General features: G+C 37.5%; 1 protein-coding gene across 1 annotated transcript in view; it reads left to right on the forward strand.

The window, feature by feature from the left end:
- Nucleotides 1-2,049: 2,049 nt before the first annotated feature.
- Nucleotides 2,050-25,577, forward strand: part of LOC131692937 (uncharacterized) — an 88,443-nt gene continuing 64,915 nt past the window's right edge. Inside the window, exon 1 of the mRNA XM_058980355.1 lies at nucleotides 2,050-3,057. Coding sequence (XP_058836338.1) covers nucleotides 2,789-3,057 — 269 coding nt within the window. The 5' untranslated portion in view covers nucleotides 2,050-2,788. The remainder of the gene's footprint in view (nucleotides 3,058-25,577) is intronic.

Below are 25,577 nucleotides of genomic sequence, written 5' to 3' on the forward strand. Positions count from 1 at the left end.
CTAGCGCCAAATCTCCGTTAAACGAATCCCTTCGGTCTTGTTCCAGTCCGAGATGTGCTAGCTATTCTCGATCTCCCTATATGTCTTTCATATACAGAATTTCAAGCACAATAGATAGCCAAATTTAGTTATCTCTTCTCATTTGGTTGATATGCTAACATCAACCTGGAAGTCTGGTCACAAAAATGTTCCCAGAGGATCCAAGGACGGCAGGCAGCGATTGGGTTCATGATGTCCTGTAGTATTCTTCCGTTTGACAAAAAGCTGCAAGTTTAATTTCTTATTTTCCCTAACATTGTTGTCCGCCCTCACTTCACTTTCCCTGATACAGTCTCTGCTACTCTGATGTTGAAATCAATTCTTCTTGTGTATATCTTTTGCCTTCCTTTTAATAAGCCTTATTGTGTTTCTCCTTGTTTCAATTGTTACTCAAACAATAATAACATTGCATATCTAGTCTTTGAAAATATTTCTAACTGCTTCCTTTAGTCTGAATAAAAATGCACTAATATTTTTTCTGCATATCGACCTGAATTCCTCCTTTTAAGATTTAGATGTGTCAAAATATATTCCCCTTAGTATTACTAAAAATAAGTTTAAATGTTAAACAAATCCTAATTATTATACCATATTTTCAAGAAATTTAAATTGTAAGTAAAAAGAATCTCAATTTCAGACGCATGCATTATTCTGCGCAAGACAAATATGGTATTAATTTCAGGTTTTAGTTTGTTCCAAGCTTTCGAGTGGGTATTTCCCCTCACTATTATTTTCGAGTGGGTAGTACTACCCATACTACCCACGCTATCCGTTGGCCCTGGCAATAATAATAGTTCAACGGAAAATTAAAAAAAAACATTTGAGAGCCTATCTTGCATTTACCAAGCGGTATAGCCATGTATACCCGTTGTGATTTACTAACAACATGGGCATCAAGGGGTTAATGGTGGTAAATCACCTTCAAGCAAGGGATGAGTCACTTAGAACAATGTGCCATATACACTGTATTACTTACGATAACACGATATAAGATTACGATTCACAGTAATACACGATCATTTCACTCATTACCACAATGTGCGGCACACTGAGGCACACTTCTGACAACTCAAAAACTGTCAACAAAGTGTAGTTAAATAATTATAGCAACCATTGCTTTTGTTTTACTGAACACCATGGCACATCGTGGCACATTGCGGCACAAGCTACCACACTGTTTGTTTATGAGCACAATTCGATTTGTGTTCAGCGACTCACCCTTTGCCTTCAAGCAATGTTGCTTCTTGAGTATAGCATGAGAAATGAAACCCAAGAAGACAAATGTTAATTTAAATAAACCTAAATATGATATTTTTCGTGTAACCATTAATCTAGATTTACTTGCGAAAACAGATTGCAGTTATACGAAGAAGATTGATAGATCATAAATTTTCCTCCACTGGCGCATTGGTAAAATATTTGAACTCGCTGTACTTGATTTATTATTGGCTATATCGGCCTGTCTTGTCGTAAAAACACAGAAATCACAACGCCGTAAGAAAAAACAAGTTTGATTGAATATATTCGACTAAATAAACGTTATTATTAATGTAAAACTTCAACAATCCACCCATTTCCACCAACAACAAATCACAATCACCATTATTAAAAAACAAACATTTCTGTCACGATCCACCTCCTGCCTCCGAATACCTGCCATGACATTTCACCCGCAAGTAAAATTAAATGGAAATCCATTCGCATGATTATATTGTCCGAGGTAACGACGTCGCACATGTCAGCTCGAAGAAAGAATGCATCCTGATTCCCGATAAACACAGAAGGTGTAAACAAAACACATTTCCACCCACATTCTACAGCATTCCAGCACAATCAACAGAACTTCCCTGCCAGATAGGCACTCGCGCGGTTTGTTTGTACATGCGCCTTGGAAGCTTTCCGCTCTCACACACCCGAGAACCGTTATCTTCGCGTCACTCACTGGAAAGGCTCACCTGCGTATCCTTTTTCGTGGCCCAAACAGCCAGCAGCTCTGAGTTGTGTGCAGGATATCCCCGCAGTCGGTTGTGTTTGTCTTCTCGCAGAGAAATATTCTACTGATTAAAATAATACAAGTCTATCTTCGATAAAATCTGTCCGTCGTTTGCCACATTTAATAAGTAGAGAATAAATCATTCCAAGTCGCCGCCGACTGATCTGCCGAAACTTGTGGCTTCCTACCAGAACATTCGCTAGCATAATATTAGTGGTGAAATAGAATTTGATGGAGTTGGTGGCTCCACGGTAGAGCGGAAGAATGTAAGTGCGTGTTCGCTATTTTGTGAGTGAGAATTTGTTCGAAGGCAACCCGGGACAGGCTTCAGTAATCATTGTGCGCGAGAAGGATACGGATGACAGCACGAAAGCTCCTGAAGTTGGAATGGATCCAATCTCCCCTTTCCGCGCCGACCAGTACTCATCCTCTCCAGGCCTGTGTTTGGTTGGGCTTCTGAAGCGGTGGAAATGTGATACGTTCAAACATTCGGAAGATTGCCTTCGCGAGCGATAGATGATAGAATGCATGTCGCAGCTGTTGCTCAGATTACCCCAATCTCCGGAAATGCGTGGAACTTACCACAACTGGTGGCGTGTACCCGTCGAGAAAACGAAATGAAAACCCATTCGAGGAATACGCTGGCGTTAGTGATATACATTTAGGGAGCAGTGTGTTCTAATACTCAAAAACAACTAAAAGTGACGAAAAGCTCGTAGTGATTGTTTTTCCTTGCTTCAGTGAAGTGTGTCAAAAATGGCCTTACAGAAAAAGTTATCTAATAACGATTTCGAGCTACTCTCGATCAACAAAATGAATAACAACAGTGGCAACAACGATCCGAACGGTAACGGAAACGGTATTGTTGGTATCATCAGCAGCGGTGCTGGAGCAAGCAACAGTAACACCAACAGCAGCATCAAGATGCCACAGAAGAAGATCCAGTTCAGTACGCCCGAGTTCAGCATCACTCCGATCGAGACGTTGCCCGGCAGTACAATACGTCCTCCGCCCAGCCGGAAAAGGTAGGCATCGTAAGCATCAGAAATGCTCACTCTGAATTCTGTCACAACGGTGTTGATTATGTTTGTATGCGAATGCTTGACTACACATTGGTCAAGTTGCTTAAACGAACCAGTACTACAGGACATCTCTAGCAATTTATAAATCGTGGGATGAGGCATAAAACATAAATGAAAATTTGGTTTCTTGTCACACTAGGATATCATAAATCTTCAACAGTTTTCGAAGATACCTCGAAATACTATTTGGAGAGTTTTGAGACTTTTAAATCACGTTGTGCGAGTAATAATTTTAGAGGGGTTTTACAGCGAATAAATAATCGTGACAAATATAGTACACCAAGAAATAGATGGAAAAGGGAATAAGCAGAAATAAAAAAATCCTTGAAAAACTATCAAATTAAATGAATAATACCCCCATAACCTACTGTTGGTTTTTATTAGAATCGGGTTTACAAAAATTCCCGGTAATGCAAATATTCCAATAGGATGGAGCCGTTTTGTAAATCTCACCGTTTATGGTGTCTTTGGTAATGAACGATTCACTACGTTTCCCACCAGTGCATATAGCCTACCAAATCAGGCATTTCGAAGCGAATTTTCACAGATTCTACCATTTGAAACGGTCATCTATAACAAACTTGTCGTTACCCGTGAAATATTCCCATCCGAGCAACAGCTTAAAATCCGCTTTGATGTTGATCTCATCATCAATGACGCAGTGCCGGTATTTCGTTAGTGGTGTCATGTAGAGTTTCCGGTTACGCGTTTTGACAACACTCTGCTGATGTTCATCTGATTTGGAAGTTCTAAATCTTGTACATTTTCAATCCGGAACGTTTCTTGGCTCTCTGGAATAAACTTTGCGAATCAAGGTTTTTTTGGCCAAGTCATGCATCGAAATGTTTGAATTTCGCTTGAAATGAGCAATCGGTGCTCCTTCGTGTTTTTGCGCGTTGTTCTCTGTTTTCGTCAAACTCCTGTATATTCATCAGTTTTCTCAAGGCGCTATACGACAACCCAGGATTTTACATGTGGTTGAACAAAATCCTTTTTAGAAGGGTTTGCTGATTTTCTTCTATCTTGACCGGAATCTCGCTGACAACTGTACAACTGAGCGGATCTAAATAATAAACTCTAAAGGGAAACTAATTAAATTGTTAAATTATTTGAAAGTGGAGTAAAAATTGCAGGCTCGTATTTCCAATTTGAAAACAATCGGTTCGGAGTTGGATTAAGAGGTTACATACCATTTTATTTTTTATTTTTCAAATTTTTATATGAAAGTATAACTCCTTGAGAATATTTACCAATTTTTTATAGAGATCCGAGAAATAGATCGAAAGTTACTGCGCCTTCAAACGCGCTTCGTCTACCCAACTCGATTTTCTCGAAATGTCGTTTTTCCAAAAATGGTTTTTCCGTGATCACGATTGCCAAAAAACCACTCAACCGATTTTCTTCAATGTTTTTTCAATTGATTGTAATCAATTTGTCTTATACCTTAACGGTTTTTTTAAGCAGAAATTTTTGTTTTGTGGATGAGAATTTTTTAATACAATTTTTAGAGCTTAACTCAGCGATTTTGTAGGAAGGACGTTCTGGAATGCAGTAAAAGATATTATTTCTTCAACTAATCGTTAAGGTACGAGGAATACTCATATACTAGTGGAATTTTTTGAGTTTTGGGATTTTAGTTGATCTTTCGGTCTTCAATCGTGATCATCGCAAACCTCTTAATTAAAAAATGAGGAACAAAAACCATAACTCCGCGAATTATCAATTATATTTTTATAAACTTATGCTTGTTTATTTCATTGAAAAATGTACTACCAAGTACTATAAGTTTAATGTAATGAAATCATTGCTTTATGCCTTTATGTAAATTCAAACATTCTTGACATTTGTCTCACAAAAAGGTATATAACTCCTTAAATCAAACAGGATCATATTTGCTGGTGAACGCTTACACAACACAACAACAATCATCTTTTACTCTAGATACTGATTGGTGGCAAAAGTATTGACGACTACAGATTATTACAAATTATCTCGAGATCTTTTGGAAGACTGTCTTCAGATACCGAAGATAACGATTGTTTTTGCATGCACTTAGTTGTAAAAATCACAAACTTCGACCCGTGATTACGTAAGCCTCTTAAGACAGATGTCAACCATTTAGGTTCACTATAAAAATAATAATACTGCCCACCGCAGTGGAACTGGATTCAATCCCATCCGAGGGCGTTGAGATTTTCTGATGTGAATCTGTGGTTATGTATTCCTTTGGAAGGAAAGTAAAGCCGTTGGTTCCGGTCCATGTGTTGATGGGGCGATATCTAGCGTCCAGATGGTGGATACACCTCTGTGGTGCGCAGTACAGACAGAGAGCGATGAAAAATAGAAGAATATTAATTATAGGGGAACCCGGGGATATTTGGACCTATCTAAGCATATCGCCCTTTTAGGTGGATAGATGTGAAAGAATTTATCGGTCAAAAGTCCTAATTGTTAGTTTGAAACCTCAATAACATTTTGGAACCATACAAATTAATTTGCACCACTCCATAGCAGAGCTAGGCGACGATTTGCAAAACTACATTTTTCCATCGTTTTATAATGTAGACGCAATTTTTGTTTACAATAGATTTATTGGGGAAACTCCGTAAGAAGCAAAAAATAACTTGCGTTGCAAAAACTTAATCTGGTTAGTTACAACTGTCGATTGGCGCATCATGTATTTTCTATGCTGTGTCGTGGGCAATCGTGTGCGTAGCTGCAAGCCGCTGAACAGTGGTTGATGGAAGAGAAAGTCCGAATACATTACAATGCACAAAAGTTTTAATCAATTCGCTTCACCCAAATTTCTAAAAACAAAAAAATGGAAAAAAATGTATTTTTTCATTCTGAAACCTTGACTCATTACTCTGAAACCAGAGCTCCGATCCAAATGAAATTCGACAGCAGATAATAAGGATAGGGTAATTTCGGGAGAGATGCCGCACTCTCTATATTTCTTATATTGGATTACTTTTATACGGTAATATAATATTGTGAATTTGTCTTTCGAAGAATTACAACACCGGAGATGTAAAATAATCCTTATTATTAACTCACGAAAATTTTATTAATGATTATGTGCGTCCAGTTGCATCACGGAGTGCCGAAAATTTTTCAGCATGCGTAGCTAAAATATATTTTTTTACCTCGGAATGTCATTATAGGATTATGAGTCTATTTATCTATATACTAGTTAATACCCATCGCGCGTTGCTGCGACTTTTAACGAAATAGGAGAAAAACACAATTTGTCCCGAAGCGCCATCTGGCGGGCAGACAATCCCCAACCAATAGCACACAAACACGCTCCATAACAAACGCCTACTATGTACAAACTTTTACGGCAATCGGTTAAGCCGTTTGGGAGTCTATAAATCATATACATACAAACATTGACTTATATATTAGGGTGGGGCATTATTATATAGAAAAACGGAATCATAACCACATCAACCGAGCACAGCACTTTTTTGGTTCCTTTTGGGGTCTCAAATAACTGTGCAAAATTTGGGATCGATTGGTTTTGACCCGGCGTAGCGCATTGCGTTTGAAATTTGTATGGAAATTAGTATGGGAAAACCTACTTTTTTGTATTTTCAATTCTACAGACTACAATTCTTCCTGCAGTACGCTAACAAATAGATAGAAGTGTAGTCCAGGATATGCTGAACAACTTTGCCGAAGGATGTATGGTATTAGAATATCTCTAAACCAAGTTATAGCTGTTCAAATTTCGATACATCGAAATAAATTCCAAAAATCATTTTTATTGCCAACACTGCGGGTTCACCAATGATATTTCATTTAGCAATCCAAAATAACATCATATATTTTATTTTACCACATTGGTATGTTTGGATGAATTATTCAAAAGTCTTAGCTCAATTTCATGAGAATCGAAATGAGCATGCTATCAAATCATAATGAGTACACCCAAAACTCGGCCGTAATACCTTTACGGTAATAAGAAAAAATTGCTCTAAAAGTAAGACGTTTCATGCTAAAACGGTCACAACAAAAAATTCCTCAAACGGCAATACCAACACATTCAAATCTTTTCTGCGTGGCACTTATGTTTCATCAATTCTTATTCAATAAATATTATCGCGTCGGATTGTCTGGAAGTGTGTAGCACTTCGCTTGTCATTGTATTGCGCATCAAGTGAAGTGAACACTATGAGCACGGCTCACAGAAAGGAGGCTTGCTATTCCGCGAATTGACAGTTTTCGGTGACGTCAGAGAAATCGTTGAGATAAACAAACGGATTTCTCGAAAGTTGTTAATTGACAATATTCAAGCTCTTACGGTGGAAAAAATAGCGTGGAATGGATTTTTGACGTAAATTACGCCATAATTACACTAGACTCAGTGGATAATCAGTGTATCTATGTGATTATTAGCGTAAATCGGGAATTTGGATGCATACCATAGAAAACATATCCCACCGTAATTTTCTGATCATAGCAAAGGTTTTGGACATCCGCATAGCTTCCTTGTGATTTACCAGGTGCCGATCATTCGTTAGCAGCAAACAATATATGAATTGCATGTAATTGTTTTCGCCGATGATTTCTATGACGCGCTCTCGTCAAATGTTTACACTCTAACGAGCTAGCCTAGTATATGTAAGCCGTGACTATGAGGACAAAGACGAGGTTCGATTTTCTCTACACGACACATTCCGTATTTGAAGATCGGCTCACATACGGCTAACTTCAAAGCAGACAGAAAAAAACGACTCGGAATAGTGGTGGGGTATTTCGGCTGGTGTTAAATTAAAATTTCTTTTCTATCACGGACGTTAACAGCAATGTGGCGACTGCACAAAACATGAACAGTCCTTCCCGACATGTTCGGGAAGCAAGACCTGTGGTTTGGATCCACGTATCCGAACCGAGGGTCCGGATCCAGGCACTTGTCTGGATCTAAGCACCAGGTCTGAGTCTAGTTCGGGTCCGGACTTGGTAAGGGGGAAAGGGGATGGGCTGGATCCGGGAACTGGTTCGGATCTGGGCACTGGTCTGGATGCGGGAGGTTCGGATCTGGCAGCTAGGCCGGATTCGGAAACCGCCTAAACTTTTTATTCCACTATCCAACCTACCCAGTAAAAAATCCGTAATTCTGGCTGGTTTCTGCCAATATTGGGGCAGATTCCAGCCTGAATTTGGTCAGAGATCCGCCAATCCGGTTGGTTTGACTCGGCACTAATACTATCATAGAAATCGAGCGTATTAACCTACAACCGAACAGAGCCGAGGTTGACACATACTGAAAAAGTGTTTGATTGTGTGATGCGCATACATGAACAGCAACTGAAATTCGTCATTCCACCGTTTACTACCTTTGCGGGAATATGAGTTTAATACCGCAATGCGCAATTGCGTGGTCTGTTACCGAAAAGACAATAGAATCTTACCCAAAAGTAATAGAAACATACCCGTCGGATTTTGGGTGTATTAAACCAAAATATAATAAATGCAATCCTCTGACATATCAACTCGACATCAGTTGATTCAGTCTGTAACGTAACTTCTATTGATAAATGTCAAGGCAAAGGGATACAGTATGTTTTATTTCATCGTTACTATTATGCGTAGAAAATTGTGTAAATGTTTTGAAATAATTCATCTGAACATTCCAACTCAACAATATTTCAGTTTGAATTACTACATAGTGTAGGCCCCCCCCTCACTACACCCTATTGCTCAACTACCTACGCTCATGAAATTGAGCTAAGACTTTTGAATAATTCATCCAAACATACCAATATGGTAAATATAAAATATATGATGTAATTTTGGAATGATATATGAAATATCATTGGTACACCCGCAGTGTTGGCAATAAAAATGATTTTTGGCATTTATTTCGATGTATCGAAATTTGAGCAGCTATAACTTGGTTAAGAGACAATCTAACACCATACATCCTTCGGCAAAGTTGTTCAGCATATCCTGGACTACACTTCGATCTCTTTGTTGGCATACTGCAGGAAGAATTGTAGTCTGTAGAATAAAAAATACAAAAAAGGATGTTTTCCCATACTAATTTCCATACAAATTTCAAACGCAATGCGCTACGCCGGGTCAAAACCAATCGACTCCAAATTTTGCACAGTTATTTGGGACCCCAAAAGGAACCAAAAAAGTGCAGTGCTGAAAAAACGATCATTTTGCCCCACCCTAATATATATAGATTTAAACGGGCGATATGTATCTAAGAATTAGTTACTTCGGTTTAATTTTTAAAGTTTCAGGCACTAATTTTCGTGAACGCATTGATTTGTAGTGATGTCAATATTGGGATAAAACCGAAAATTTTAACGAATTGATTGTTTTTTGAAAATGAATCTTTCAAGAACAAACCTAAGTTATATAAATTGATTGTTGGGAGAAACAGCCAAACACTGCTTTTAAGGAACCCCTACCAACACATAGGTACATATCGCTCATAGAAACATATAGATAAATAGTACTCTTAATTAAGTTACTCCAACTTAACCGTTACACAAAGTTGAGGAAGAAAAATATTTTCAAAATGTTGAATAAAAAAATGTTTCCAGACATGGTAGTACCCCCTTAAGAAAAGTGAAGGTGCTAGTCGATTTATAGGTGTAATCAAACTTCATGAAACTCAGCTAAAGACACTTAATCACAAAAACATCAACGAGAGCTAAAAAATACTTTTGTTCACCATTTTTCAGTTTGTGGCCACGGTGCGGCGTCTCACCCGCACATGCGGTATCTCTCCCGCAATGACCTTTTTTGTAAAATGTTCGTGGGAATTTTATGAATTTTTTTAAGACAAAAATCATTTCACAGTATTTTAGAAACTTTTTTTTTATTTCGAGTATAGAGGTTTTAACCATAAGGTCATTCGCCTTTTCGGGTTAGAAAAATCTCTTTTGAAAAATTTCTAACCCTATGTGCGGGGTCGGGACTCGAACCCAGGTGCACTGCGTACAAGGCAATCGATTTACCAACTACGCTACGCCCACCCCCTTTTTAGAAACTTGTCGTAGTTAATAAAAATGATTTCATCAATTTTTGAATGGTTTATTTTGATGCAGGATCGCTTTTTAGAAATGTTCGGCATTTCAGAGTGATTCAATAGATTTTCATTGTATGAGTCAGACAAAAGTTGGCCAAAATTATTAAAAAATTAGTAAATTACATAATTCAAGTACCGTGGATTGAATTGTATACATAATGATTGAAAAAAATGATGTACGATAATGAAAGTTTTTTCACTAACTTGGGAAATGTCTTAATTTTGGCGGTACCGTCGAATTATAATGACTATGAAAGATGATGTGCTGAGGTAGATTTCTGTATCATAATAACAGGTGTTCAATAAAAAATGAGAATGAATTCAATACCTTTCTGTAATTATAGTAAAGAGCGTTAATTCTTTTCTCTCCAAGAGAATTGCTCTTTAGACTCCCTAGAAGTGGGTGGCAATGTTTCTTTTTGCTCGGGTGATTCCAGCTCAATCGAAGATGGCGTCGAAACAGGAAGCACTCCGCGAGCGTGTTGTACGGTTTTACGAAACGCATGGTCATCGTGGAAAAAAGTTTACCGCAGACCACTTTCGAGACGAAAACGTGCCCGTGAGTACAGTTTACCGGATCCTGGCATCCCTGACCGTGGAGCGGAAGGCCAGTAGGGGCCGTCCGGCGAAGATAATGATGAATAAGAAGAAGAAGAAGAAGAAGGAAGCGTTGAAAATGCTGTTCGACAACAGGGACGGAACGAGTTTGCGTGACGCCGGCCGAAAATATCACTGCTCCCATACCTCGAGATAGAGGATATCATCTGTCGGAAGAAGACTCGTGGTTCAAGCCAAGCGGTCTGGCCCTCAATCAACAAGTGTAGCGGGAGGAGTGTCTTAAGAAAATTCTTCCGCCGTTCTTAAAGGAGCATCATGCGGATGGGAAGTACGTCTTCTGGCCGGACAAAACGTCTTCCCATTATGCCAAGAGAACGCTGGAGTATCTTGAGCAGAAAAGGATACCGTACTGGCCGAAAGAAAGGAACCCGACCAACTTGCCCCGGTGCCATCCTATTGAGGATTTTTTCGGCTCCATCAGTACCCTAGTGTAAAAAATACTTGGCGGGCCAAGGATACAAAGCAGTTGACTACCAGGATCCGGAATTGCATCCGGAAGATGGACGTTAGTGCCGTCCAGCGCTCTTGTAAGAGCATCGCGACTAAGTTGCGTCGTTCGGCTGACCAGGGCCCCTTCTCCAATATTCGTTAACGTTTATTTGAAGAATAAACATTATGTTTTTAATAAAAAAAATGCTGAATCTGTTGTATTTTTTTGTTTTTCGCTACATGACTGAAAAAAATTTCTTTTTTTTTACACCCTTTATGTAAAGCTTTCTAGATTTTCAAGTTTTTTCTCAAACTCAACATCAATGTCTTACACAGTGCTTGAAGTACAGAACTAGAGATAACGCCATATTAGATACAAAATACGGGAAAAAGATTCCGCCAAATACCACCCGACTCTTCTATATATTTATTTTACATGGTAATGAGCACAGCACAAAGTTTTAAAAACATACTTCTTTTCAGTGAAAATGGCACATAATGCTAGTACCGGTACGATAAGTGATCAGAAAAATACTGAATATTTTTCCACTAAGGTTCCTAACACCGCTTTTAGGCAGGCAAAAAAGTTAAACTTTCGATTAATTCCACAAAGCCAATTCATATCTACATTGAAGTACTATTAACAGGCTACATAAAGGTATTTTTTAGTTATTGGAATTTTCTAAACACAAGATAGTTGTTCTACGTTTTCCAAGAACTTTCAACCTTGGGGTTCAATTGCCTTTAATAGCAGCTACGCTAATTTAATCAATGTGTGTATGAAAGGTGTAGAGTAGAAATGCTAGTGCGGGTGACAACATAAAAGCATGTGTTGTTAGTTTTATTTAGATTTTTATAAAGCCGGCCTAAAGGCAGGTTTGGGGACTAGAGGGTTAACTTGGCCCAGTTAGTAAAAAGGCTAACACAGTGAGTCTAAGCATTAGCGCTTCTAATTTTTTTTTATAATGATTCTAATGGCCATGTAAATTTAATTTCTCACACAACAATCCGTTGTATTTGATTAATTCTTTTTGCTACAACTAATTCAATGAAAATATACAGGTTTTATTTAAACTGTGCAGGGGTTCGCAAAAGTTTTTTTTTTATTTCGTTTTGTAGAGGATTTAATTATAGTGTCATTCGCCTTCGTTTTGAAAAATTTATAACCATATGTGCGGGGTTGGAAATCGAACCCAGGTGAGTTACATACAAATTTTTAATATTTACACTGCCGAGGCAGTCGATGGTAACGTTAGTTATGGATGAACATCGACGACCATAAAATCGAGCTAACTTTTACTATTAAGCATGAGCTTTGCTATTGGATTCAAGAAAAAAATTAGGTTTAATTTCGCAGCCCTAAAAATTGTTGCCCTGTGCTATGTACGATATACATACAACAATAAAAATGTGTTACACGTGCATCTGGTAGCACGAAATACCCATAAAAAAGGAAATCTTTCTCTCAGTTTCTGCTGATGGCAGTCACATTTCATCGAAGAAGAAACTAACGGAACAACAAAAAGCTATGTTCCAAACACGTGCAAAGTTAGAGCAGTCGCACACAGCAGTGTCACAGTCGCATAGAACAGCGCTCTATGCTTCCGGTTCTATGAAGTCCAATGTCATTGTATTGTACGTACGGGGATTTGTTGCGATATTTTGCACGGAAAGTTTCGAAGCTTAAATTGCGAATAAAAGAAAAATTGTGTAAGGAAATTCACTTTTCTTCTATCAGTGTTGTTTTGCAATGTTATTGTAATTTTGCCTCAGATCCAGAAATATATCATTTTCAATAAAAAAAAAGACATTAGTGTCAGGAAACTAGATACACTTTGCACCATTTCTATACTTGTTTGTCGATATCTACCGAAATAGACAGTCACGTTTTGCAGGAAAATTAGGTATCAAAACTTTCTTTGTTGCCGCACTACTTCTTTGTACTTTAACTGAAAATTATAATTTATTCATTTCCTTTTCCCTCCGATTGATAAAATGGATTACTAAATACTTACAATGTAAACTTTAGATTAAGTTTTTCATTCAGTTCGAATTTTAGTCGGGTTTTCAGTGAAACAGACAATAACGAGACCGATTGTCCTCATTTGGGACTTTCCGTGTAGTATAGCTTCCGAAAAGGAGAAAAAATCAACTTGGTAAAACATCACCGGTATGAAACTCAGAAAACCTCCAGAACCGAAAGTTAGCTTTGATCTGTCGACGCTTTGGATGGAATTTTCAATTAAAATGCTGCACTCTACCGAAACACTCTTTGTAATGAATTTTTCCACTTTCAATTGTTGAAACCCGTTACAAGTTTTATTTCTAGGTAGCTACCTTTTCAAATTTCAAAGTACAGTTTAAGCTATGGGAGAATTGGTTCTATAATAGCCCTACGGGTACAATAAAAAGCACCAGACGCATATTTTTTCGCAGTAACAAAAACACTATCCATTTTACTGTCAATCCTCTAGATTGATCTACCTCCCTCAACAGCATAGCGAAAGCACAATAAAACACGATCCGATCCAGTGATTCCGTTCCATTTCCGTCCGATTAGATAGGGACGAGTTGGGAGGGATATAGTTGGCAAGTAATGTTGAAGACTGCCATAACAAAAACAACTCGAAATTGGGTCATGACCAGCATGGAGAAAGATGTCAGTTTTTTGCTACACTGTTTTGCTGGTGTGCTATTGGTAGAAGGATCCAACGAAAATTATCCTTTTTTCGCTATTACTTTGAACCACCTTCTGGGCGGACTTGTTTTCCGACAAAACGGTGTGGAGATTCACAGGCGCACCGGAGAAAATGTGTTGAAAGCTTCACATTAGATGTACAATGTATATTCAATTTTATGTCCTTTCGCTAAACCAACCACATTCCGGTGTATGTAGGTATACACATGCACGTCGCGCCACCAATGTCATGCTGAGAAAAAACGATTTCCTCGTACGAGTCAGGAAGAAACCCGTTCGAAAAGACATAGAATGTTACTTCACGCGGAAAGGGATGACGACCTAAAACCCCAGTCACACGGTGCTTCCTATATGTGCACAAGAAACAGTTTGTGCGTCGTCTGATGGAGAGGATGTAAGTTTTTCACATTGTCGAGAATATGCATTCATGTTGCATAATAGCGCAGCACCTTTCAACCTGGAAAGCGCTTTCGAAAGAATTGTTTACGTGGCCGTCTTTCAGTGCTCTATTTGTGTATTGATAACGAGGCAGAATAAACTTCTAATGTTTTGTGTTGCAATAGCTTGTACACAGCTGTGGGTCCCAAGATCAAACCGTACTGTAGTTACAATCAAGATTTTATTCATGTTTTCAAATCTTTCTGAACGTATGCATGAAAAAAATGATTCTAAAGAGTACATTTATTTAAAGACCTTACAATTTAGAATTTTAATTATCTTAGAATATGCACAGTTTAGAACATGTAAATTGTTATTAGAAGCACGTGGTACGTGTTCATTGTTGTTTAAAGATACAATATTTTTCCAGTATCTGACCCTATAATATCCTTAGCCACATTTAAACTCCTCTTCAATTCAGCGAAATCACAAAATCAAATATCTTTACAGATGAAAGCATTATGCTGGCCTTACTGAAATAAAATTTATCGTGATTAAGAAACACATGGTTTTGTTCACGTCCTGTTTTCGTAGCATATAAATTTTATTGTTCCAAAATTCAGAGCTCAATCTTTGATAATCAGTGCAGTATGCTTAGGGTCATTGTTCTGTTGGAAGATAAATGATCCTTCCTAGCCCCATTTGTTAGTCCTGTTTTGCAAGTTTTGTTTCAATATGTTTGAATACCAAAATGTATTCATTAATCATTAATGGTTCAATCAAAACAAAATTCCCCATTCCAGATGCTGCCATGCACCCCCACTGGTGGGGGATCACCATGCTTAACTGTTCCTTTTATAGTCGACGGATTATATTTTGTGTTTACTTTTCTTTATACTTTGTCATGTTCGTCAGATCTGTCAATGTTGAATTTTTTCTTGTTAGGAAAAAGGACCGAGTTCCAGGAAGATTGATCGACATTTTGACTTACCTGGATGATGAACTTTGGCGGGATTTTTTAGCTCGCACAATCATGTCTATAAAATTGAAGACTATGCATCAAACATTGAAAAAATTCTGAGATGTTGCCAACGATCTATCCTTTTATGCAAAGTGTGCTATTCTGCATAATCTAGCTAAACCAAGGAGATAAAAAATGACTATCTAAAACACCACCAACTAGTCCTGGGCTTCTCTACAGCTGACAGTAGGATACGGATGTGAAATGTATTCAGGAACTGTGTGGCAGCGTGTCTGGGACTTCCGGAGCCGGAAGAGGTGGCCAATGTATAGAAAGCAATTTTGATAGGTAACAAAGTGTCCCAAATCTAAAAATTCTTGCAATTTTAACAGCATTTTTGACTTTTAAGTGTCTTAGTGTTATTTGTTTTGTGATCACACTTATCAACTCATAACTCCAGAACAAGCGGATGGATCAAATTGCAATTTAATTGCAGCCATTGAGGATGTTGTACCTTTCGTGTGAGCCTAAACTTGAAAATATTGGTTTAGGAAACTCTGAGAATCCGATATGGACAATTAACATCTAGCTTTTCTATGTATTCTTCAACTGGTATTTCCGGTTCCGAAAGTCGGATCGAAATGAAATTCAGTATCAGCTAGTAGTACTATGGTACCTGACTCCAGGCATGTAGCCAGGATTTTGTTTCAGGAGGGGCTTAAAACTTGTTGCATAAATGTGTTAATTCTAGTAACTTGAGATAGTAACTGGAAACTGAATGTAATTTTGAAAAGTTCTTAGTGAAAACAGTTCCAAAACTAAGGCAATAGACAATATGTCACCATACAAAGACCGTTGTCGATTATTAGGACTACATACACACTTTAGAAGATCGTAGATACGCGTCGCAAGCTACCATTCGTGTCTAAGCTCCTTATGGCTCAATATGATGTTCCCGATCTCCTATTACAAATTAACCCAGGGCCGGCGGATACCGTGGGTAGAACTACCCACTCGAAAATAACTGAGAGGGAAATACCCACTCGAAAGTTTGGAACAAACTAAAACCAGAAATTAACCGCATATTTGTCTGCGCACAATATTCATGCGTCTGAAATTCTTGATGCACAATAATGTCATTTTTTATTCAGCTTCAAAATTCTTTGCTTTACAATTTAAATTTGTTCAAAATATTGCATAATAATGAAAATTTATTTAAAATTTAAACTTATTCTTTAGTAATACTAAGGGGAATATATTTTGACACATCTACATCTTAAAACAAGGAATTCAGAACAAAATGCAGAAAAAATCTTATTGCATTTTTATTCGGACTAAAGGATGCAATTAGAAATATTTTCAAAGACTAGATATTGTTATTTTTCTTAGCACGAAGTATTATTTGATTATCAATTGAAAGATTAGGCTTATTATAAGGAAGGCAAAAGAAGGCCGAAAAAGGATTCTTGGTTCCGTGTATTCCGATCAACGGTTGAATAGAATATACAACGTAGAATCTAGCCACCAGATGGAACATTATTTCTCTCGTTAATCCGTCGACAAACCAGTGCCAATAACCACGTTTTCAGCATTCATTAGATTTTGCTATTTGTGTTTCTAATGTTGCGTATATTCGGAAAAAAATCGGGCGATCCGACATTCAAAAAGTCATTATAGGTCCTTTTCACGTACAATTCTGAGTGCTCTTTATCCATCTGTTCGCGCCGGATCTTGTTTCGTCTGGCCTTTAATCGCAGTATCGATAATCAAGCCATTCAAAACCTTGTATGCTTCCACCGGAGGAATTTCTTGTTTTGATTTGATTGTTTCGGATATAGTGGACGCATAGTTGGTCCAATCAATAGGCACACTAATTGAGGTCGATTACAATGACAAACCCAACGAGCTTGTGCACGGTGGAGGAGCCATGATCATATTGAAATTGTCGCGAATATCATGCAGTAAGATAGATCGGTTGTCAACGTGAAGACAACCCTATGGCATACCGTGGAAGTTGAAGTTTTCTTGAACCAGCTGAGGTACGATGTATAGGGGAACAATGTCTGCCTTTGATTCGGATTTGACAATCGACAACTTCAATATCCGAGGATTAACACTGCCCTGGCGAATAATGTTAAAATTGTGGAAGATCTCCGTCGGAAGTTAACCAAATACATCGTGTAAAACCTAGGAAATCATGGGAATGAAACATAATAGTAATAGCACCCAGCAAAGGACACGCTCAGACCTTTACGAGGAAGCTTATGAGAAGAAATGATTTTCTTTTTTCGAAAATTTATACACATATTAGAAGATGTTCCCTCAATGAGATTGTTGGACTCTTTCTCTTTAGTGGATACTGGAGCGTAGAAATTAATCGTGGTTTCTACATTGGGTAGCTGTATGGCCTAATTGTTTGCAATTACGGTATGCCCTGAGACACAAAAAGGCGAACTGGTAGACGAGCCCCGTTCAGAAAAACAAAATTTGGAAGAGTAGATCCGGTGAAAGACTTGACATGAGATTGATTGAAAATAAATTCTTGTACTCTTCCATTTTTGCTGAACGCAATTGTTTGTAAACCAGAATTTTGTCTGACTGAAGCAAATGGTTCTTCAAGGAGTCAAACCCATATTTCGCTATTAAGACCCCTGTCGGAGACCACACCATCAATCTCTACTTCCCAAGCGGGTACGCATACAAGATACTTCTTCGTACACGGCCGAGTATTGCATAGTTAGTTTACGCGATATTTCAATAATGTTAATGATGATGTTATCTTCGGTCCGGAAAGGAGATTTATCGGCATTATTTTGCCATCGGAGTCAGAGGGGATGTCTGTTGTAGGATATACCTTCGCATTAGTCAAAACTCTCATGCGGGCATCGGTACCCGCTCAAAGGTTTTATCGGAGGAAGCAGAAAATTAATGCAACGAAATTTAAAAGAATAGTGTAATTGGTATTTAGCTGTGAAACATTTGTAGTACCAGTAATCAACAAACATATTTTTACTGAGCCATCAGTCACACAGTCCGGTTATAAAGAGTATTTCCAAATAGTCAACAAGTATTATGCGGAAATTTTCAATTTCACTTGCATACACGATGTCTGATCTTTCGTCACAACGAGTAGAAATCACTCCAAATCTTACTACCCACTCGGCAAAAAAGTATTTCGCCGGCCCTGAATTAACCTCTACGTAGCAACTCGTGTGCTTCGTCCTGAGCACTGTTGCAGACTGAAATGTGCCACACTAACTACGCTGCCAGCAGACCGATATTAGTAATGACCCGTCGCTTCAACGATTATAGCGAAATCTTCTACATCGTCATTAGTTCTACTGAGTTTCGTAACCGTTTGTTACCACTATAGGTCGTTTCTCTTTATTCTAGTTCATTAAGATTCATTTATTTAAATACAAATACAAGAAAGTGTCGAAATCCGCTACAAATCTTCTGATCAGACAGGCGACTTGTAGATGCGGAGAAACAGTTCCACTCCTATTTAACTCAAATTTAAAATCTTTTCAATCTAAATGATAATACATGATTACAATACATTAAAGACTATTTTCGGCAATGCTATTAAGCAAGTGAGAATAACTAATTATTTATCTATTTAAGTATTCAGATATTTTCACAGATCCTATTTTTTATGAAATCGATGCTTTTTCATATCATTAGACAGGCTGATTTTTCTAGGCAATTCTTCTACTAGATCCTTGAAACTACGGCAAAAGGCAGACCAGTAATTTTGCTTATTAACATGTAAAGTGTGAACAAAGAATTACTGATTTTTCTACAAAGCTTAAATAAGAACTTTAGCTCTATCTTGCAAAACCGTTGGGACTCAATTAGATTACCTAGATTTAGTAAATATTATATTTGAGCACACGAAGCTTATAGGTTATATTTCGGAATTCGTGGATTTTTGGACCATACTAAAGATATGTTTCAATGAATTAATCTGCTAAACTAACCGAAATTTGCACTATTCACTAATCGAAAGGAAACCGCCTAGTACTGATTACTGTTATATTCTAATTTACGTAAATTTTGCTAAATTGATGACACAACCAAGATAATTCGAAACTATAAATATGGATGCACTCATTAATTTTAGCATCGAACTTACTTCCGACAAATCAAAGAGAACACATCGCACTTGCTTCTTCTGTGCCGAAGAAACTTTCTTTTAGATTCATCTGTTTTTAAATTAATGCAATTTATCCGATTTCTGTGAATCCTTTAAATTGAGATTCGAAAAGTAGGCTTTACCTCAAGTGGTTGCGAAAATTTTGAGGCTGTCACAATTTTAGAAGATTTTTTAAACCGCAGCTTAAAAATAATTTTTAAAAGCTTCATTTGCGAAAAGTTGAGTGCTAAATTTCATCGTGATGAAGGATTAATTGTTTAATCTTTCTGAAAAAGGTAACAGATTTCACTCAAGCTGGAAGAGGAACTTCAAAAGATCTGGTAGGATTACTTCAGTGTTTCGATTACCCCGTTAATGGCGAAGGGGAAACGCAGACCGCTCGGCTTGACTGGAAACAGCCGTTTCGAATAATCTTTCGTATCGAAATGGACCACTAATATTGCTAAGTATCTGTACCGTTTTTATTATTTACTACTTTTTATATTGATACCATATTTAAATAGCGTACGTTATGGCACCGGAAAGAGCAACGACTTGTCCATCTCAGAGTCAGTTGTATTTTGTATATCTCCTTCCTTATTTGCCCTTGATTCCTTTGTAAGAGTTTATATTACCGTATTCTATCACTGCACCGCCATAGTGGGACAAAGTTGGAAAACAATATGTTTGTCGAATTAACGTGTAAAATTAATTAACCGACATAGAACTCCAGATTTTTGCAATCTTTTTGATAGTGTAGTTGATGTGTTTTTTTGAAATTTAGATTTTCGTCTATAATTACTCCTATTTAATTTCACTGACACGTTCTAACACATTATTATCCAACTTAAAATTAACCCAATCACTGTTCATTAGGTTTTTCTCAATCAATAAATTTTAGCCAAGAACTCAAACTTCCTAAATGCAGGAAATAAATATCACACATATTAGGGTACGTAGATTGGTGTCTCTAGTCAGAAGATAATAATATTTGCAATGACTTCCTAATTCTGAGGAATTATGTAGTTATTGCTAATATTCCCAGAGCGAGTAAAGGCGCTTTAACCTAGGCTCTTTAGCCAGGGCAAGGTGTAAATACCTCTGTCCCATCCCAAAGGACCAAAGGAGTGACATTAACCTTCTTAGCCAAGTCACTCCCAACGTTTTATCCTAACCCCCTATAATCTGAAACGGTCGGTACGGTTGTCCTCGTTTCTTCCTCATTCAAGTTTCAAAACGATTCGTTGGTTGAATTGTTCATTAAGTGAATAATTCAATTGCCGTATAATATTGAAACATCTTCAAACACAACTCTGCACAGTAGGCCTGGCCGTTTTAATATTTGCGACATATTATAATATGCTTCAAATATTAATGTTGACAAGAAAAACACTAAAGAATAACTGCAGTGTTTTCCAGGATGCTTTTCAATACTGGCTGTGCAAGGGTTAGAATAGAATAGAATAGAATTTCTGTGAATCCTTTAAAAAAAAATTTTGCATGACTTATTATCTAGTTCCAATTGGCAGTTGGATTTGTTATGATGCTTGCAATTACACTTTCTTTGTGCCGATTTCGCCACCCTCGCTTAACGTTTAATCCAGGTTTAAACATGCTGGTAAAAGTTTAAAGGTTACGCGATGGTGAAGAAATCAACACTAAGTCCATTTAAACGTGTTGACACTAATCTGCTCAGTAATTAGTTTGTTTTTAATTAGTTTCAAGTTTTTTTCACAATCGTCATCAAGATTGGAAGAAATGTATTACTTCTTGAAAAAAAAACTTTTTTTGATTACAAATTTGTTTTACCAAAATAATTTCAATTAAAGTTGTTGCACCTAACGTTGAACGTTGTGCGGATAACGAAGACGTAAGGTGCTTTCGAAAATGTCGTTTTATTCAATCCGAATTGGGAGGATTAGAGCGCAATTCAGAAAGCACTCGTTCAGAGTGCATAAAAAAGATAGAAGAGATGCTGTTTTGAATTAACTTAGATTTGCTGATTCTTTTTTCCTCCTTCGTGATTTTTGATCATCTCTCATTTTATTCCAAAACGAGCAAAAAATAGACCAAGAGACATGAATTCGAAATTATTGGATTTTTATATTCAACTAGTCACAACATCTTAGTCGCAACAGTGTTTTAATGAAAATGAAATTAAGTGCCCATGGAAATGATATTGCGTTAACGCGAAAACAAAAACTGTCGTCTAGGCTATATCGTTCTCAATAAATTGTAGTATTTTTTGCCTACTACGCTTGAATGTGATGCCTAGTATTTATACTAAGACCACACAGTGCACAGAGCTAATACAGAAATTCAAATTGGGTGTTATTCAATAACTTGTCGTTTAAATTTAAAATCTTCATATCTATATCCAACAATAAAAACAATAAAACTAGTTTTAATGGTTGTCCAGCAGATCACGCGCAAGCTCGAAGGCATTGCACGTAGGTACCTATTTGCGAGGAGGGGAAATATTTTTTCCACACCAACTGCGTATAGGGGATCGTTCATATCTATCTCGCTATTAAACACTCCCGTGTCATAATCGTGGTTACAGACTTTTCGTTCGCAAACATGCTTACTTGTTGCCTTTACAAGTGTGAATTTTCTCAATGATTTTGCTGGCTGTAGATTTGCCACTGTTAATGTTACCTTAACAAGTGCCACAATTTCACATCATTTGGACAATTCCAGACTCCCACCCACTTCGCTTGAAATGTTTGAAATTGGTGCTATGAGAAAATATTGAGGTAAAATATATTAAATGCTGTAACTTTTGAAGTAGCAATCAGAAAAATACAATTTATACCTCTTTTTAAATAACCTTAGTATTTGAATGGAGATATTTTTATTTCCAGAAAAATACGGAAAAGATGGGTACTTCGCCATTTTGGCCCCAAAATCCCCTATTTTTAATCATCTGATCCGTGATGCAAATCATACATATTTTGCAATTTTTCTAATGTAAAAAAATCTCAGAGATCGAACAGATCCTTTTTGATCTTTGTCCGAATACGAGAAGTTTGGGTTAAAAGCCTTTTGTAATTCATATTAAATTTTATCATTTTCTCGTGCATATATCATTATTATTCTTCAATCAATTTTCACAAAATGTATCTTGCTGAACGTGGAAAACTCTTAAGAATACAAAAAATAGAAAAAAATAAAATTCAGAAGCATCAAATTTTTGGACATTAACTCTGCAAATCACATTTTTTATTAAATGTCCTAATACCTCAACTTCTCCTTTTTTCAGGAATGAAACTTTTCTCATGTGATCCCTAAGCGTATTTTACACCAAAAGCAGTAAATTAAAAATTTGTTGTTAAATGGAGTTAATATGTGCGATTTTATAATAAAAATGTGAAATCGAGGCTATATGTCAGATAATTTGATGTTTCTGAATTTTACCGGTAACTAATCTATTTTTATGTTGCTAAGGATTTTCCACGTTCAACAAGGCACAAATTATTAAAATTGAAGGAAGAGTAATAGAGATATATACATGAGAAAATGATAAAATTCAATATGAATGACAAAAGGCCATATAACCCCAACTTCTCGTATTCGGACAAAGCTCAAAAAGGATCCATTCGATTTCTGAGATTTTTTCACATTATAAAAACTACAAAATATGTATGATTTGCATCACGGAGCAGAAACATTATTAAAAATAGGGGATCTTGGGGCCAAAATGACCAAGTACCCCACTTTCCCGTATTTTTCTATAAACAAAGATACCTCCATTCAAATACTAAGGTAATTTCCTTTAAAAAGAGGTATAAGTTGTAATTTTCTGATAGCTATTTCAAAAGTTATAGCATTTAATATATTTTTCCTCCATATTTTCCCATAGCACCAATTTCAAAAATTTCAATCGAGGTGGGCGGGAGTCTAGAATAGTCCTAATGATATGAAATTTGGCATCTGAGCTTACTTTGATGTTTGTCACAATATGCGAGGGGGGCCTTTGAGAAGCCAAAAAAAAATTTTTTTTTGCGATGCCCTAATCTGTAAGTAAGCGGTATTCGATATTGTAACCGAACATTGATTCTCTCACCGTCCATTTATATGAAGCTCTTAATTATAGCGTCGTCACACACAATCATGTGCTCTAAATTATTTAAAATAAATGGTTTTGCCTGGGCCAACAGCTCAACAACTAATTATCTGACATGGTAGAACTCGATAAATGTACGTAACTCCTCCATTTTCACCAACAGAAAATGTTCTTCATCACGAATGCTCGATCTTATGCGAGTCAACAGTAATCACAGAATTTGGCCGAAGCACCACTTCTTGTTTCTGCGACTCACTCATCTCGACAGATTACTAGGGCAAGAAGTATAGTAGAAGTTTCCTTTGTTCTTAAGATAAGAGACACATTATAAAAGTGACTATGCGTTATGCACATATGCGTTAGCTTAAAGGTGCCATTTTTTCATTGTTTTTCATTTTGAATTTTTTAAAACTAGAGAGTTACACATTTCAATATTATTTTGTTTTATATAATGAAACCAAAAAAAAAACTTTACAGCTAACTTATACATATAAAAGAGGGGATAATATATTATTCGTAAGATTAGGGGGGGGCGGCTCATTTTGTGTGTTCTTTGTATAGTAATTCACTTTATAATTTTTAGAAGAGAGATTATAGGAGAAATTAATTATTAACTAAGCGGAACATTTTACAAGCTTATTAATTAGAAATAACTAGAGAGAGTGGTTCAAGATTAGGGGGAATTAATTAGGACTATTTTAAAGCAGTAGCACTGTTGGGCATTTTTAACGAGATTAAATATTGATCAACTAAAACTAGAAGATAGGGGGGCACATAAGTTTTGGGAAGATATTCAGGGGGAGACGGGGGTGAAATCATACATCCGTGTATCAGAGACATGGGAGAGAGGGTGGACAAGGCTGAACGGGGGGGGGGGGGGGTGAGATTACAGATTCGAACGGATGCATCAAGTATTGGGACGCCGGGTCGTTTTCCTCGAGCCGGCAGGGGTTCCTCCAGACGATTTCGTAGTACGGCTCAGATACGGATCGGAAACACACCGCGTTGCGCGTGTGATGTTCTACTGTAGGTCTCGTGTTGTTGGTTCATTCGACAGATGTTTTGTCTCGTCTTGGAGTCTTATCAGACCATCGTTGGGGTACAGTAGGCGGAAGAGGGCACTTCTGTGAATAATAAGAGAAAAGTCAGGGGCATTTAAATTTGGATATTGATGGTTTTGAGGAACGTGTAAATAAGGGACATGTAGGCAATATCGCGGCTTGCTAGTACATCTCAAACCGGGACATTGGGTGATCTTCATCGGGCCCGAAGGGAATCGAATAGTTGAGATCTGGCAGAACAGTACTCGGCGCATGCCCAGACATGTTCGATCTCGTGATAACCGTTGCCACAAGCGCAGATACCGCTATCCACGAGCCCAATACGCCGGAGATGTGCGTCCAGCGTGTAGTGATTGGACATGAGCCGAGACATCACGCGAATGAAATCCCGACCCACATCCATCCCCTTGCTCCATGAAGTTTGCTAACTTTCGAGGGTTCTCTGATGAGTAATACTGAAAAATTCGCTGAAGCTAATTGGTCTTTCATATATGTCACCTTGTAAAGCGCCCGCCTTAGCTAAAGAGTCCGCTTCTTCATTACCTGGAATGGAGCAATGCGAAGGAACCCAAACTAAGGTAGAGAATATGGAATGTGCTTTCTAGGTTTCATTGAACGGAGAGCCTCGATTGAGCTGAGGCTATCCGAGACAATAAAGTAATGATCGGTGGGCAAAGTATCAATGATCCCAAGGGTATACTGAATAGCAGCAAGTTCTGCGACGTAAACTGAAGCAGGATCATTGAGTTTGAATGAGGCGATGAGGTTTTGATTGAATATACCGAAGCCAGTGGAGCCGTCGAGGCTTGACCCATCGGTGTAAAACATCTTGTTGCAGTCGACTTCTCGAAATTTACTATGAAAGATGCTTGGGATCACTTGCGGACGTATGTGATCCGGGATTCCACGAATCTCGTCTTTCATGGATGTGTCGAAGAATACAGTTGAATCAGAAGCATGAAGGAGATTGACACGGTTGGGATAGTATGAAGAAGGATTGATATTTTGTGCCATGTAATCGAAGTACAAGGACATAAATCGGGTTTGAGAATTAAGCTCAACAAGC

This window comes from Topomyia yanbarensis, chromosome 3, assembly GCF_030247195.1.
Source record: "Topomyia yanbarensis strain Yona2022 chromosome 3, ASM3024719v1, whole genome shotgun sequence".
NCBI classification, from domain to species: domain Eukaryota; kingdom Metazoa; phylum Arthropoda; class Insecta; order Diptera; family Culicidae; genus Topomyia; species Topomyia yanbarensis.